The sequence below is a fragment of the Morone saxatilis genome, unplaced genomic scaffold (genome assembly GCF_004916995.1).
Source record: "Morone saxatilis isolate NCDOM2014 unplaced genomic scaffold, NCSU_SB_2.0 Contig5, whole genome shotgun sequence".
Taxonomy (NCBI): Eukaryota; Metazoa; Chordata; class Actinopteri; family Moronidae; genus Morone; species Morone saxatilis.
Genome location: NW_023340095.1, coordinates 21,958,029 through 21,975,305, shown reverse-complemented (window position 1 = coordinate 21,975,305; position 17,277 = coordinate 21,958,029). Strand labels below are relative to the sequence as shown.

Sequence of the window (17,277 nt, the reverse complement as noted above, 5' to 3'; positions counted from 1 at the left end):
CAATCTGGTTTCTCTGTGCTAACTGTTAATTTATCTCTTGTTAGATACTAAACAACTGTCCAGTATTTTTGATATCAAAATACCTCTTTTCTCTTCCTGTAAAACCTTCAAATATTTGGTGATGACTGTACTATGTAGTGAACATTTATTGTCTTATGTTCTCTTCAGTTAATTCACTGTGGGTCTTGGTGGTAAGGCATTTAAAGGCATCAGTATACTCCAATAAAGTGCTTGTCAGCAATGGTCGCAGGTGATTTACCTGCATGGGAACATCAGATCACATTCGCCCTACAAGGATTACCTGTTTCCAGTAGGGGGCGCTATAAGTAGGACTGAATATCTGTATGTAGGTGTGTTCAGGACTCTTATTAAACATGTGAAGTTTGGTTGAGATTGGATAAAGTACTCTGAAGTTATGACAACTTCCAGTTTTGTGGCAAAGCGTAAATTTTCGGCGCCAAACCACGGACACAACCTTTCGACCGTGATTATACTGACCAAATTTGGAGTCGATCCAATGTTTGTTAGTTTTTAAAATACAACGTTTGCAAAAAAATGGCAGCTGAATCCAAAATGTCCCACTTAAGGGGAGAATTCTTTTTTTATGAATCACTTGGGATGTCCCAATCAAATGTTTTGGCCCTGAACCTGATCTGAGTCCTTTATATGCCCTGTATATACAGCGTTATACAGAGAGGTGTTTCTGTTATTTTGCATACCCTTGTTGATATAAACGGGGTGGACAAAATAACAGAAAAACCTGTCAGTGTTACTCAGTTCAACAGCATCACATACTGCAGCCTCCAACATAAACATACAGTTGAATGAACACCTCTCTAAAACAGCACTAACTAAACATCATAGCCTTCTTGAAGGGAGGATTTATTACAGAACTATTGTATTGCGCCAAATAAATAGTGTAAATGGGTAGTAATAGTCACAGTCCAGTAATAAGTTGCCACAAATGTAAATGAGAAAAGTGCAGCAGAGAAAATGAATTAAAGGCAGAAGAAAATAGAAAAGTACACATTGCACTGCACATGAAGATCAGCAGGAAGCTGCTTCCATCTGTGCGCAGCATAGTATCTAAATGCAGTTTTACCATTTTGGCTCTGACTGGATGTACTTCGGTCTTGACTGATACGCAAGGCTGCTGAGTGATTTATAAACTAGCAGCAGCTCTTTAAAATCTTCTAAAATCATCCTGGAGCCATTGTAAAGATTTAAGAGTAGGAATAATGTGCTCAGTTCTCCTGGTTCTTGTAAGAAATCTGGCAGCAGCAGCATGCTGAATGTGCTGCAGTTGTTTAATGGTCTTTTTGGGGAGAGCAGTGGAAAGGCCATCCCAATAGTTCATATATGATACGTTATGCATATGTTATAATAGTGGCAGAGCACCTAGTCTTTTATATATTTATGGTGTAGAACTACAACTCTTTGCTTAAGATACTAAGGGTTCAGTTATTGGCGATTATCGTACTATTGTCATAATATCAAGTTACTCGAGGAATCAGCTAAACGCTTAAGCAAAAAAATTAATGAAATAAAAAAAAAATTGTAATGACTAAAAATATGCACAGGCATACGGCAGGCATAAGACTTTCATTTAAGGCTGCTGTTACTGCGTGTGGCCAGCAGGGCACTGAATGCTGGCTCTGTCGGAGAGGCCGGGCAGAGGTCTGAATTGAAATGTCTTTGCAGTGAGGTCATATGCCATTATGGGGAATTTCCTCATCTAGGTGTGGGTCGCTCGATCAGAGAGGGAAAGACAGATTTCCAGTTGTGTTTATCTCACTCTGCAGTCCTGTTTGTTTACGTGTTTAATATTGTGAAAAAGACAGGAAGATAAAGGCAGTTATTTTTTGTCTTGTTCCTCCACCACACCATGTAATTCATTTTCAATCTGCAGGTGAGGGACAGATCAACTAGACAACATATACAGGACAGTGTTTCATGAAGAGCATCATTTAAGTTAACGCTATTATTAGAGAGGATTTACTAATAAATAGATAATACTCGACAGGCTGCGAGCAAAAATAACATTTTGTTGTATAATGGACAAGCTCTGGTTGAAAACTAGTGCAGTAACAGAAAAAGGGAGAAGGCTTGATATAACAGTCGGTTACTGTCTGTGCTGTTTCACTACAATTACCTATTTCTTGTAATATTCCGTAGCAATGGTGCTGACACTTTATTACGTATGACGTTTGTTTCCCCTTTTTATTACGTGGATATAAATCCCAACATTTGAAAATCACAATTGGTTCCTGTGTCTTGCTACAACCTAAGTGGTGTGAAGGTGTGTTGAGCTGAAAAGCTTTTAAGATCTCCTGCTTTAAATTGGAACCAAAGGAATGATTGGCATTATTTAATAAAAGGTCGTAAACGGTGAAGGAATGCTGTGCATGTTTCCTCCTTCACATTTTTGCCCATGTGTGTCAATCATAAATGAATTACACGGCAGCTGATGAATAGAAAATGCCAAAGTGGTTAACCAACATTTTTCACATAGGTGACCTAAATACCTCTGGGCTTTTACAGTGACCCACCTGTTGGAGCCAGGGATGAGCTCCCAATGTATGATTGAAGATGGAGATGAGCCAACAGACCCATAATTAAATGAAAAGCCATTTGACACGAAGTGTGAGGAAAATGCAATCAACTTGATGCTTCAGGAGAAGTTCTGGAAGCTGCTTGGCCACACAGTTATTTTCATTCAGTTGATAATAAAACATTTATTATGGTCTTTTAATGTTTTTAATATCTTGTGAAAACGACATCAGGCATTAATCATGTGGGTGGTGTATCACTGATGAAGGGAAACTCCCATATCCAAGATTTGAGAGTTGTCTGCCAAACAGGAATCTTTTTAATGGAGTGTGCCAAATGACCTTTTTCTTATTGCTTGTCTTTTGTGTTTGGTTTTAACAAAGCAAAAATTAGTCTGCATTTTGAATTTCAATTTGACAACATAACTGTGACTGAAAATAAAGAATCTCAATCTGTTTCCTAAGTTATGTTGAAATGAACAAAGCCACCAGCAGGGAACAAAAGAATGCATTCCGAAACATAAAATACTACATATGCTTTGAAAAATGGTGGGTGGTGATCTAAGGTATGTGCAGTTAGTGTTCAATAGACTAAGACAAAAGAAAACACCAGTGTAGTCTGTTAAAGGGAGCTCTGTCTGGTCGTTCCCAGTGGAGCTTGTCTGTTTGTGCCACAGAGGTTCACACAGGACCACACCTTGCTGGCTACAACTACTTAATTCATTCACATGAAATAATTGCACCCATTACACATTATTATGTAGTGGTATGATAATTGCCTTGACTCAGAGTTCTCTCTTTTCAGTTTCTTCAGTTCCAGTTTTTTCAGTTATGTTTTTACATTGTCTATTTCATTACAAAACAGAAACTACATTTGAAAAAAAAATCCCATTTCTTGGAATTATTGTTTAAATGTCCAATGTCATTTAACCTCGGTTTTTTTGTGCGTTGTTGTGGCAGGCACAGGAAATCACTGGTATGTGACCCCGAGTAGAGAGGATGCAGGTGTTTGAGCACCTACTGGGTCAATGTCTGTTTTGTTTTTTGTTTTCACCTTCATGGCAGATTATCTTCCTTTTGAATTCATGTGTGTTGCCAGCATTCACATGCTTCGGTTTGTTTGTGTGTTTCTGTGTGATTTATTGCAGATGCCTGCAGTAATGACTTTTAAAGCTTGTGTTTAGGTTACTTGTTTGTTCACGAGAATGAAAAGCAGGTCCTGACTGTTTGGCCAGATTCGTATTCTTGTTTACTTATTCTTGATCAAACAGTTCCTGATTTCATTTAACTCTTTCTTAGGCAAAGTTGTTATACAGCCAAGTGCATGAAGCATTTCAAAACCTCTGCTTTTTATGTTGTAAAAAAGGGAGTGTTATCGAACAGTAAGTGTCAAAGTAAGCCATCATTAAGTTTCGTAACATCTGTTTATGTGTGCGCTTCACAGGAGATGGCGGTTCGAGCGCTGAAGCAGACAGGAAGTAGGAATATCGAAGCGGCCTTGGAGTACATCAGCAAAATGAGTTACCTTGACCCTCGCAATGAGATCATCGTCCGTGTCATCAAGCAGACTTCACCAGGTATATAAAACCTCAATAAGATGAGTTTGTCCAGTGGATTAGAAAGTTACATTACTTTTGTTGCTTTGTGTTACTTAATCGTATTCCCTGTCCTTTCAGGAAAAGCTGGCATGCCAAACTCAATGGACCACCGACCTGCGTTGGAGGCTTCAGGTGACGCAGGTGCCATGCCTCCGTACCACCAGATGGGGGCACCCATGTATGAGGGGGCAGCTGGATATGGCCCTGAGGGTGAGATGCCCAGACCCTACATGAACTACATGATGCCCCCGTCTAATGCAGCACAGGGCCCTGCCATGGGAAACCCGATGGGTCGACCCCCCAGTATGGGCACCTATCCAGCAGTGATGGCCACCCAGAGCAACCCCGCCAACACCATGTACCCTCCAGGGGCTCAGCAGAAGGGCTACCCTGGCAGTATGGAGCAGCACGGGCCCATGATGAGCTACAATGTCCCTGGCCAACCTCTGCAGCTCCAGCCTCAGCCACCAGGGGGCCCTGTCCCAGGCCCCCACTATGACTACGGCCATGCCAGGCCGCACATGATGGAGTCTGCAGGCTATGGAGTCAAAAGGACCGCCTCCTTCCAGAACAAAATGGCACCACCTCCCATGGCGCCCCCAGACAACTATGTCAACATGCAGGGGAAAGGGTCCATGGGCCAGAATGGTCCAGGAGGGGGAGGGTACCCCGCCAACCTGTACCTGCCCCCTCATTCCCACCCTCGGCAGGCCAGCCCTACCTCCCACCAGGTTCACATGATGTCTCGTTCCCCCGGTGGGGTGGCAGCCATGGGCCCTGACTTCTCCGATATGCCCCAGGGCTTAATGACACCATCCAGGGCCAGCCTCAACCTGGACCTGTATGAGCACCACTGGGCGGGACCTCCGGGTCCTGAAGGGGCCCCTCCAACTAGGCAATCCCAACCCCAGGGCCCATTCAGGGGGGAGGTGCGTGTCCCCAGCAGAACCAACTCCTTCAACAGCCGCTCTGCAGGGCCCAATGGTGTCCGGCCAGCAATGACTGCACCCCCCCCAGCTGGCAAACAGGACCCCTCCTTGGGTGCCCCAAACACCATCAAAGCTGTAACGTCCCCGCCCATCCAGCCGCCGATCAAGAGTATCCGTGTGATGAGGCCAGAGCCCAAGACGGCGGTGGGGCCGTGCCACCCCAGCTGGATGACTGCTCAGTCCCAGGATGCAGGTGAGCCTCTGGCCTACATGCCAGAGGAACCATACCCTCTTGAGCCTACCCAAGAGCCACGCTGCCCACCACCACCTTACCCCAAAAACCTGCTCATGCCAGGTGAGCCAGGGGCCCTTGAAGGAGCCGGAGCCATGTGCGGAGCTCAGGACCTCAGCAACCCTGCTGCCAGAAGCACACATAGCAGCAGTGGGGGGAGTGGAAAGGCCGAGGAGAGCCAGCAAGTGAAAGAGAAAACGAAGATGGGCAAGGGAGAAAAACCAGTGAAAGACAAGAAGCAGATCCAGACGTCCCCTGTACCGGTGAGAAAGAATGGACGTGATGAGGAGAAGAGAGAGTCCCGCATCAAGACCTACTCACCCTTCGCTTTCAAGTTCTACATGGAGCAGCACATAGAGAATGTGATGAAGACCTACCAGCAGAAACTGAACCGTAGGCTTCAGCTGGAACAGGAGATGTCCAAGGTAAGACAGCCCTTTACTGAACTCCCTGCTCTGTCTTACAAACTCTGAACCTTAATGACAAACAGCAATGAGATTGGCCTCAGGGTTAAGCTGACTGTTAACTTGACAATGAGCATGCAGCAGAACAACCAGCGCCCTTCAGCAATGCTCTGTGTGACGGTTCTATACATGCCTTGCATGTCCTGTAATTTGCATCACTGTTGCTATTCTGTGAGCCTTTTGAATAACCTCATTTAAACTTTTGTCTGGAAAGCATCTTTAAATAGGAATTAAAGGACACCAGTGGTTTTGCGTGTTTTAGTCCATTTACTTCAATTTGTGTTTTCCAAGTCGTAGTATTTTTAGCACATTTCAGTAAAACACAACAACAAAAACAAAAACGTACGACTCGCTTCCTGGACTGCATTAACTATGTGATTTGTAGAATCTTTTGTAGAAAGCAGCAAATTGTTTGCTGTGTATATGATCCTGTCTCAAGCAAGCTTTGGTCTCTTGAAGTTGATTTTCATAGTGCACTGAAAGATAATTAACCAATGGTGGTTTTTGGGTTGAAAATCAATATAGAAACTCACCAATATGCTATAGAAAATGGTCAGGAGCCCTTTGTAGTAATGTTCCACTGGTATAGTTCCTGGGTCTGTATGAGAATGATAATGGGGTGTACGGAGCAGTGACGTTCAAGAGGTTGTCATCCAGAGAATTCTCCTTCAGGACGAGACCTTTGTCCTGGAATGAGAAGTCAGTGAGTTCACTCTTGTGTTTGCATGAGTTTGTCTGGAGTCATGACTTTGGCCTCTGCCCTTTTGACCTACTTCAAAGTGATTGAAAGGCATTTTTAGAGGCGCGAAAATACCACAGCAAGAACCAGACAGTTAGGTAACAGAATCAGTTCAATTTGACAACAAAGGTCAGGGCGCTGGGTTCAGCTCATGCCACATTCCTAGGTCATTAATAATCACTGTTTCTGAGACTTCTTTTGAAAGGGTTGTGTAGTCATTGTGTATTCCCGTCACCGTCTTTCTTCAACCCCTCTCCTTCCTGCACAGGCTGGCCTATCGGAAGCAGAACAAGAACAGATGAGGAAGATGCTGAACCAGAAAGAGTCCAACTACAACAGGCTACGCCGTGCCAAAATGGACAAGTCTATGTTTGTCAAAATCAAGACGTTGGGCATAGGGGCCTTTGGTGAAGTGTGTCTTACGCGTAAGGTGGACACTGGTGCACTTTATGCCATGAAAACACTGCGCAAGAAAGATGTCCTCAACCGCAACCAGGTAATTGAATACATTGTTGTTCGTATAGTACACAGTAATAGTATTTGAAGTAGTCTCTTGTTAAAGACCTTGCATTTGTACCAGTTACATAGAGGCATTCACCTCTTTGTACCATGTTTAGCCAGTTTTTGCCTTTTTGGATATTATTACTGTTATTTAAATTGATGATGACATGTTGTTATGCAGGTGGCCCATGTGAAAGCAGAGCGTGACATCCTGGCCGAGGCAGACAACGAGTGGGTGGTGCGTCTCTACTACTCTTTCCAGGACCGTGACAGCCTCTACTTCGTCATGGACTACATCCCTGGAGGAGACATGATGAGCCTGCTCATCAGAATGGGCGTCTTCCCCGAACCTCTGGCACGCTTCTATGTGGCGGAGCTGACGTTGGCCATCGAGAGCGTCCACAAGATGGGCTTCATCCACCGCGACATCAAGCCCGACAACATCCTCATTGACCTGGATGGGCACATCAAGCTGACGGACTTTGGCCTTTGCACGGGCTTCCGCTGGACACATAACTCCAAGTACTACCAGAAAGGTGAGGCAGTTTACCACATGGTCAAAATATCACACACACATGCACATACACACATGGTTAACACAGTTTCAAAGAGATTCTGTGAGGATTCAGCAGATTTTGTAAATTTGCAACATATAATCCAGTGATTTTTTTGTATTTTCTGCATGGAGTTTAACAGCAGCGTTCCCCTTCTTCTGTCTCCAGGGAGCCACGTCAGACAGGACAGCATGGAGCCCAGTGACTTCTGGGACGACGTGTCAAACTGTCGCTGCGGGGACCGGCTGATGACACTGGAGCAGCGTGCCAACCGGCAGCACCAGCGCTGCCTGGCTCACTCCCTGGTGGGAACACCGAACTACATTGCACCAGAGGTGCTGCTGCGCAAAGGTGGGGAAAATACCATGGATCATCGCTGCAGATACAGCTGCATAATGTTTTATTTGGCTATTTAACTATCCAGATATAGAGTTTGGACCCTGCTGATTTGTGTAGAGCAGCAAAGGCAGCCAATCAGGAGCCACTTTCTATTAGCTCATGGTAGAAAAAAAGAGTGCATGTTATGGCCAGGAGGGATCAAGTTTATGGACCAGAGGCTAGAGTATTCAAAGGTTATCATATGAAAAGGTTAGCATCACAGATTTATCAACCTACTACAAATGTGTTTTTGCATTTGAAACGTCATAATTCCAAATTAATTTAATTAAAAATTAAAGTGGAAAAAAAAAGACGTTAAAATTGCTTTTACTTTCCTTGAGGATCAGAGCTTTAATCTCAGAGTCATTGTCTAATTTCAAATCAATGTGCTTAAGAGCCAACACAATATAATTTATATATATTTTTTTGTAATTCAGGATTGAGCTGCATGTTTTCTCTCTAAAGTAAGAGCCCTCACAGATGATTTTTTGTGTCTCGTGCAGGTTACACTCAGCTGTGTGACTGGTGGAGCGTGGGAGTGATCCTGTTTGAGATGCTGGTGGGACAGCCGCCCTTCCTGGCCCCCACACCTACCGAGACTCAGATCAAGGTCAGTGAAGAAGAAAAATATCCCGCATTTTGATTTAGAAATTAAATCATCGACCAGTGGATGAATAAATGTCAGCATGGTGACCCTGGATCAGTTCAGTCACAGCAGGCAAGGCCAGTTAAAACAGTGCCTCGTTGTATCTATCTTTCCCACCTCTTTCTGGGCAGCTTCCAGGTGTGAATATGGCTTGAGACATCATCTTTGCTGCTGTTCACCAAAGCTCTGCAAGGTTCGACTCCAGCTGTAGAAGACTGTTACATTTCCTCAACTATGAATCAGAAAAGTAAACAAACTCTATCCACCCGCTCAGCTTAGCTTCTTAAAGGTCCAGTGCGTAATATTTAGAAGAATCACAAGGGTGGACATCCTACTCAGCTAAATTCACAGGAACTGGAATCATTTTTTTGTTCCATAGATTAGACCTGGCATGAGGATAGACTACCACAAGTATGTCCAATCAATGAACTACTCTTGGGTCTGTGTGACCTTTGTTAAAGGGACAGGAGCATTATGGGATACAATCAAAAGCTCCTGAACAGCTGGCTGAACTTAGTGTCAGATTGTACAGTGTTAGTTAACCACTGTATCTAAGGTCATGAATGCACTTCCAGTCTCTCAAATGTTTTATTTATATATTTATAATTTATTTGATTTATTTAGACAGGTGATCTCATTGAGACACAGGGTCTAACATCTGCATCTGACACTACTGTAGCTGTGGTAACCTCGTGTATTGTATCTCCTCTCTCCGCAGGTCATTAACTGGGAGAGCACCCTGCAGGTGCCTCCTCAGGTCAAACTGAGCCCCGAGGCTGTCGACATCATCGGCCGCCTCTGCTGCTCCGCAGAGGACCGTCTGGGTGCCAATGGTGCTGGTGAAATCAAGGCTCACCCCTTCTTCGCCCAGATGGACTTCTCCAGCAATCTGCGGCAGCAACCAGCCCCCTACCGGCCCAAGATAGCCCACCCGATGGACACGTCCAACTTTGACCCTGTGGAGGAGGAGGGCGGCCCTGGGGCGTGGAGTGACAGTGGGGACAGCACACGGGCCTTGGACATGCTCTGCTCCCCACACGGGAAGCACCCAGAGCACGCTTTCTACGAGTTCACCTTCCGCAGATTCTTCGACGACAACGGCTGCCCCTTCCGCTACCCTAAACCACCCGAGGCCAGCGAGGGCCCGCCAAGCGTCACAGGAGCCACCTGCCTGGGCCCAGAAGAGGAAGACGAGCAAGAAGAAGAGGAGGAGAAAGAGGAAGACGAAGAGGAGGAGGGAGAGCAGGGGGAGGGATGTGAGCCGGTGTACGTGTAGAGCTGCAGGCTTCCTGAACGGCGTGTGTCTGTTACTGCCGACTAATGCTCATCATTCAGCTCACAACCCTCCCACTTCTTCTGTGTGTGCGTGTGTGTGTGTGTGTGTGTGTGTGTGTGTGTAGAGGTGTGCATGCTACACAGGTGTGTCTGTGTGTATTTATGCATATCTGGCATGTGAGACTGTTACGTTGCAGGAGCGGGACTAACCAACATCGCCACCTTGTGGAATCTATAGTGCGTCCACAGTGACTTCAAATCCAAAACTCCCCTGATCCGGGACCAAGAAACAACATTCTGTATGTGACTGACTGCATCACGGGTGAAGTTAGAAGAACGAGACTCAGAAACTGTACAGGTTGAAAGGAGTTGGTTAATATTCTTGGGGATGTAAGCATGTCTGGATCACAGACAAGGTTTCTAATTCGAGGACTGCTTCTGGTTCTCCCAGCGGTTTCTTGTCCCATTCCTTCCACCCTTGGTCTTACGGGCGACTGAAACGCCTCCGCGGTGATCGTCTGACACAGGAGCTACTCCCTGTTCAACCTGAGCTGCTTTACACTCAAATATTGGACACGGCAATGTGAAGAGTGGAACCAGTTTACTCTAATCGCGGGAGTGGGGGAGGGGGGGACTGAATAAGCAACACGCCTTTTCACAGCTGCTGCAAAATAAGCTACAAAGACACAATGCATGCACATGCACACACCAGCACACTTTTTCAGTGCAGGTCGAGCTCAGTCATAAAGGGTGAAACAGGCGTCGGTGTCTGCAGGTAAGTGTCTATATTGACGTTTCAAGAAGGAGGCTCAGACTAGATGGACAAATAAATTCTCCCAGACTCCAGAAAATGCGTCCTTTTTTGCAGCATTCAGTTTAAATTTCTACATTTGTAGCAGATCACATTTCAGAAAAGTAGAATCAGATTAACCAAACACAATATTTTTGGTTGCTCCACCTATCTTCTATATCCACAGCTGCCTCATTTGGTTGTTTATTATAATGTGTTTGGTCCTTCAGATGGAGCCTCAGAGGTTGCTGTTACAAATATCCTCGTGTTCATAACATTGTTTTTGTTACTGATTCTCTACTCGAACTGACCATTTCAAAGCTCACCTCCAAAAACCTCAACCTCAAACTCCAGTTCTGTTGTAGCCAGATCCAAGACTGAACCACTTATTAAAACCAGAAATGTCACTAAGCCTGACATGCAGTGAATTTCTGCTCATAAATGACAGGAAGAATTGGATCAGATGAGACATGTTCCTGCCTTGGAATGATACTTCTTGTTTACTGATGGGCAGGTTGCTCACGCAACAGAATGAATCCCAACCGGATTCAAGTAAGAGTAATCACAGCCAGACAGGCCTGAACACGTCGGGTTTCTGATTGAGAATCAAAACTCTAACACAGACAGACACACATATACATACACATTCACCAAGATGCACATTTTTTACAGCTATTTTGCAAAGATCAGTCCCACAGTTGAGTTGTAACTTAACCAGCCTCTTCTGTCTTCAGGAGGCAGTCATGAAAACACAAAGCAACATGTTCTTACAACAGCAAACGTGATAGTATGACTATGTGCAATACAAAAAATACATTATATATAGTTTTCTAAACACTTAATATCCTTTTGAACGTTTAGTACTGAAATGTACAAATATATTGGTTTATATATATTTTCTCTTTTCAGTTAAAACATGCTGCTTAATATTGTGGTTAATATTATTTACATTATTATTATAATTGTTATTACCTGTTTTCTTTTGTTGTGGCTTAAAGGAGTGTTGGCTTCATCGCCAAGTGTGCTTGGGTTTTTGCAAGTAATGAGCTGTGTGCCTTTCTATTTGAATGTCGGGGTGCGTGTCGAAGGAGACGGCCGTGATGACGATCAGTGTTTGCAGAACATTGACGGTAGACCCTTCGCCTTCTGCTGCCAGGCTGGTCCTGAACGCAGGAGAGAAGGGTGTAAAAGGATTCTGGTTCAGGAAGAGATAGAACAGAGTTAGAAATAGTTAGAGGAAGAGGAGGAGTGAAGCAGGTTGGATTCAGGAAATGTCATTTGAAAAAAAAAGAGTGAATAGCTTTCTCTATTTTACAAAACTGCAAATGGTTAAACTTTCAACAAAGAGTTAGTGTTTGGTACATTTTCTTTATTTATCTGAAATGACCACAAGTTTGAGTGTTGATTAATTCTGTACTGTTACTACAGACCTGTGCCATGTTCTGTATTGGAGCTCTGCTATCATCCAGTGCCTTCTTGCCTATTGACAATCAGTAAACAGTAACTGCTCTCTCTGTGTCAAACCAAACTGTTTAGTCAATTAATACTAAACTGTTCTAGCAGTATTCTGAATTTGACCTAATGACTGGGAATGCTGAAGAAGTCACAACTTTTAAGTGATCCTCTAATGCATAACTGGCAGAATGATAGAAAACGTGTGGATCAGATCTGTTACAGAAGATTTTGTTGTTGTTTTTTTTATTTTGCTTGACAATGTAAAGTTTGTTTTTCTGTAAATGTGCCTTGTGTTCAAAAGTGAGCAGCACAATCTTAAAAGATTGCCCTCTTATTATCATCTCTTTTTTTCATGGACCTCTTCTCTACATGTTTATCATTATTCTTGATCTGGGGATGTTGACTGAGCACGCTCTGTTTCACATTAACACTGGCTTTGTTTACTTGCACCAACAATCCTCCTCTTATTCTAGTCAGTAACTTACAGTAAATAGAATTAGATGAGGCAGAACTCAACTTTTGCCACCAAGGACTGATGACATGTAAGATCTGTGTGTCTCTTTCCCTTAAAGTCACATGGAAATACATGGGAATAGATGGCATTTTCCTATAACTCAGTGTATTTCTGGTTGCAGCAGATTGTTTTAGCAAAAAAAAAAAACAATTGTAAAGCATCTGTTTTTTTTTTTTTTAGATCGAGGTGGATTGTTCAAATTTTAAATTTCATATCACAGACTTGACATTTGTTGCATGGATACACAGAAAACCTAATGTACTCACAATGTGAAAGAATCTTTGCTGTTTGTCATGAATAAATGTAATAGTGGCTTAAACTAAACTAAAGCCAGTGTCCCGCATGTAAACATAAGCCAGTGTTGCCTGTGAGCTGCTCGGATAAACCACATTCTGTACAGAGCAGCGCCCCTGGATCAATTATGGGTGAAGTGTCTTGCCAAGGTTCTCCATCACTGAGATTAAAGCACACAGGGTGCTGTTCTTTCACTCTTCCCCATCAAGTTTTTCTTCGAGCTGGTCCAATATGTGAGCAGACATCCTTCCATTTCTCTAAACCTCTCGCTGACTGCGTTGCCAATCCACATCGACCAGGACGGACCGCTTCGTGAAAAATAGCTTTATAATGAGAGCCGCAGCTCTCTGCAGAGTGTGTGAGTTTCACAAAGTTTGTGAGGTGTTTCCTGGATGTGTTTTGTTTTTTTGTTTTCTAAGGTTAGAGAGTGATGACTGACAATCTTTGACTGACTCGATATCCTCCGATCTGATTTCTTCACGAGACTTACTTGTGTATCCTTCTCATTTTGTATTTTTACTCTAAGGGGCCTCTTCTTGTCTTCGAAGCTCCTTAATGTATGATGCAATTCTGTTACTCTTGAATTTATATTTATACAGATATACATATTTTTTGTATCTTTTTCCCCTTTTTTTTCAATTTCCCTTGTGCTAATGTTCAAAAATCCATGTCTACGCAGTATTATAAATGGTGTAATGTGGACAGATATCTCTTTTTTTACATTTATGTATGAACTGAGAATTGTAAAAATGCTTTCACAGTCCTTGTGTGTAAAATGTATGTATAAATTAAATTAACCAACTTGGAGACTCGTGCTTCATTTTAGTGCATTAGTGTATGAATGGAAGGTGATATATTACCTGTTATTTGTAGCCCTGTCATAGCTTGAGAGTTAGATATTGATTTGTTTAAGTCTAATAACATTGGGCTCATAAGCAGAAATCTGTTGTATACCACATAAATTGAATGTAATGTACCATATATTTTATTTTGCACAATATATCTGCCTTTAATAAATAAACAGAATTGATAGAGGTCAGGGATTGATAATCAGGGTAGAGACTAAACTATTCAAACATATAAAATCTGCAACATCTTGTTCTGACATAACATAAACTCCAATAAATTATTGTTTATAAAATAAAACCTTAAATGGACAAAAAAAGACTTAAAGCTTCACAGTTTGACACAAAGTGGGGCAATGGATCATTGTAAATATAAAAGGTATTCTTTTTTGACATTTGAACTGTACTGACTTTTATTTGACTTTGTCTGAGAGCTCCATTCAGTGGTTGACATTTTCCATAAGTAAAAGTTAAAACACAACTGTAAACCAGTATATTCTTGCATTGAAATCTTATTTCACCAGCAAAATATACTATAAGAAGCCCAGAAGTACCAGCTTTTCTAAATGGACCCTTTCTGCAAGTTTTGCTAATGTCTTAACATAGAAGCAACATTTGACCATACAGTTGGGTGGGTTATAACGGTGCTATTGTGTCTTTGTATTCAGTAATATAAAAAGGAAATATCAAGTACAAAAACTTATTACTACTTTATTACTTAAACTATAGGTAGGTACAGGTAAAGTACTTGGAGCAAATGGATAGTTACTTTACACTGTAATTTTTGTACTTATCTAACATAACCACATTTGATAATAAAATGTCTGCTCAAAGCAGATAAGAAGTGTGCACAATAACTTCCAATGAAACACTCTTGTTTCTATTCTGTCTTGTCACATTTCCACATGTTGCTTAGCGAGAAGGACTGATAAAAACCACGACTTGAGTGTTGACAGTAGAGTAAATATGTATTGTTGTGTGGCTTGGTTTGCATGACCCGCTGCCTCCACGCTGAGGTTGTCGGGTTGAACCCTGCCGGGTACCAGCGCTGTAATCCCACAATGCAGAGCGCATGGCGCGTCATTGGAGAGGGACGATGATGGCGGCGGTCGGTGCACCAGAAGTGATCACACAGCTGGAAAGCGCTGCCAAAGTTTTAATGGTGAGAAATACAGCGTTGTTTTGTAGCCATGAAGGAGACGACACATGTATCTCAACTTTGTCTGGGCTGGTGTTTGGCGGTTGGGGACGGCCGCGGTTGTTTGTTTCTTCCCGGTTTTTGTTGTTAAATGTGTTCAGGTTTTTTTTTTTTTTTACCGGAGAAACGGTATGTGAGCGGTGCGTGGCGCCTTGCCTTGCCTGTCTCCATCCCGCAAAAAAGCCCGCTCACCGTCGTAACACTCCCCACCGTTCTCCACCTTTCTCCTCCTTCTCATAAGCCACCGCCACCCTAACATAGTACCCCACGTTGAGACACTTTCCAATGTGGCTCCGTTGTCCAGAAACTTGAGCGGTTCGTGTCGCTGTGCTTTCAGCCATTAACGTTACATTAAGTTTTATTACTCTGGACACAGTTGGAGCATCTCGGTGCTGTCGGGTCGCTCGGTGTGTCGCTTTAGCTTATCCTGCACCTCCTAAAATCCTCCTTTACATCCAGTGTTTGCCTCCTACCCCCCCTCTCAACCCCCTCCACTCTCCTTTGGGATAAATAGGACTGAGTACACCCGCTAAGAGCGAGAGGCTAACCATGTGCATGTCATGAGTCTGTGTATTGGATACAGGAGCTAGCTGCAGCCTGCTCTTGCTTTCTGCCATTTTGCTTTCTCTGGTTATGTATTTTTAAACTGAACGTAATGGACATGTTTACCCTGTTTTAAAGTCTTGTATTGTATAATGGACTCCACACACAAGAGCTTTCCCCTCACGTTCAGTCAGCAGGTGTCCTCTGAATGCATGGGGAACAATGTGTTGCTTTAGGTGCTGTGGAACATGATTTATACATTAACATGAACATTTTAGGCTCTGTTTAAGGTGGGACAATAAGTTGCCTAAAATAGTATAATTCAGTAATGGTTGGATAGAACCAGTGAATGTAATTTTTACTGAGTCAGATAAACACAACAGTGTGGTTGTCAGTGTCGCCTTATATCTGTTCCAGGTTGGTGTTGTTTTACATAATAAAGCACTGCTTTCGATTCCTTTCATCTACTATGGCAGAAGCCACTTTAAACAACTCGTGCTAAACTCTTGTTTCATTATGAATCTAATCTCATGCTGTATTCATTCACACCCTGTACGCACGCTTTTTCTTTCATAGATTATTGTAAAGACTTTGTAGCCTTTTATTGGACAGTTGATGGTATAGAATGAGAGGAGGATGACTTGGATAAAAGAGTCCCGGCTGGGATCGAACCGCAGATGGTGCGGGGACAGTTCTGTTCATGACATCCACAAGGATGCCTCAAAAAGTGGATTTCCCCCCCCCCAATACATGTTGTCTGGTACAGGACCTTCATCTATGGCTCTAAATCATTGTAACCTATCAAATCAAATAGTGAATTTTGTGAATTGGCACGTGCCTAAAAGTAATACTTCTGAGTTATTACTATGTCAGAATTGAACGGTTTATTCAAAAGTGGTGCAGTGAAGTGCTGCTTAAATGTATTGCTTTATATTGAGGGGTGTTTGTAATATTTAGTCTACCCTCATTGAGAGAGAGAGAGAGAGAGAGAGAGAGAGAGAGAGATCATTTTATTGCAGTTGTATTAGACTAGTGGTTCTCAAACTGATGGTCAGGATCCCCAAAGCACTCCAAAAGGTTGAGAACCACTGTATTAGACTTAGCAAGGATGCTGAGTGTGCATGGTGAATAGGTGAAAAGTGTGGTTGTCAGTCTGAGAACATTATTATAACACTGGACTGAAGGAAACATTTTGACGCTACAGGGCTCTCATCATGGTCAAAATGACAGAACGTATAAAGAGTTATTTTGGCACTCGGAATCGCATCCATCGTGCTGATGTCATGGTCAACAGACCAAAGAGAAACAAACACTTACATTACACTTTAGGTACCTGATCAGAAATCACAACTGCTACAGAAATACAGCTGTAGGAATGATACACAGGAAATAGAACAAATCTGGAGGAATCTGGTTGATGTTCTTATATAGTAAAGTACTCCTGTGGTTCAGGCTAAAGTCCCCTTTTAGAAAGCCGTAATGTACCCTTTGGATACATTTTTTTATTGCTCTTGTAACATGACATTAAATTGGGACGTTCTGAATCGGTACATGACTAAAATGGTTCTTCTAAGTCAAATTTCACCCAGCACGGTCACAATCTCTGACTCGTTTATTCCTGTATCCATTAGTCTCTTATTTCTTTACTAGTATGAGAGTTATGATCAGTGTATACTGAAAGAAAGAATTTAGAGATTCTGCTTGGGTTCACAC

General features: G+C 42.8%; 2 protein-coding genes across 4 annotated transcripts in view; both read left to right on the top strand.

Annotated features, from left to right (window-relative positions):
- lats2 (large tumor suppressor kinase 2) overlaps positions 1-13,785 on the top strand; it is a 27,628-nt gene extending 13,843 nt beyond the window's left edge. For all 3 annotated transcript variants that reach the window (XM_035676950.1, XM_035676951.1, XM_035676952.1), the window contains 7 exons: positions 3,994-4,126; positions 4,226-5,793; positions 6,840-7,067; positions 7,254-7,608; positions 7,795-7,977; positions 8,508-8,614; positions 9,369-13,785. In XM_035676950.1, coding sequence (XP_035532843.1) covers positions 3,994-4,126; positions 4,226-5,793; positions 6,840-7,067; positions 7,254-7,608; positions 7,795-7,977; positions 8,508-8,614; positions 9,369-9,926 — 3,132 coding nt within the window. In that variant the 3' untranslated portion in view covers positions 9,927-13,785. The remainder of the gene's footprint in view (positions 1-3,993; positions 4,127-4,225; positions 5,794-6,839; positions 7,068-7,253; positions 7,609-7,794; positions 7,978-8,507; positions 8,615-9,368) is intronic.
- Positions 13,786-14,855: 1,070 nt separating this feature from the next.
- Positions 14,856-17,277, top strand: part of xpo4 (exportin 4) — a gene marked incomplete in the record, with an annotated part of 54,716 nt that continues 52,294 nt past the window's right edge. The window contains 1 exon segment of the mRNA XM_035676526.1: positions 14,856-14,985. Coding sequence (XP_035532419.1) covers positions 14,896-14,985 — 90 coding nt within the window.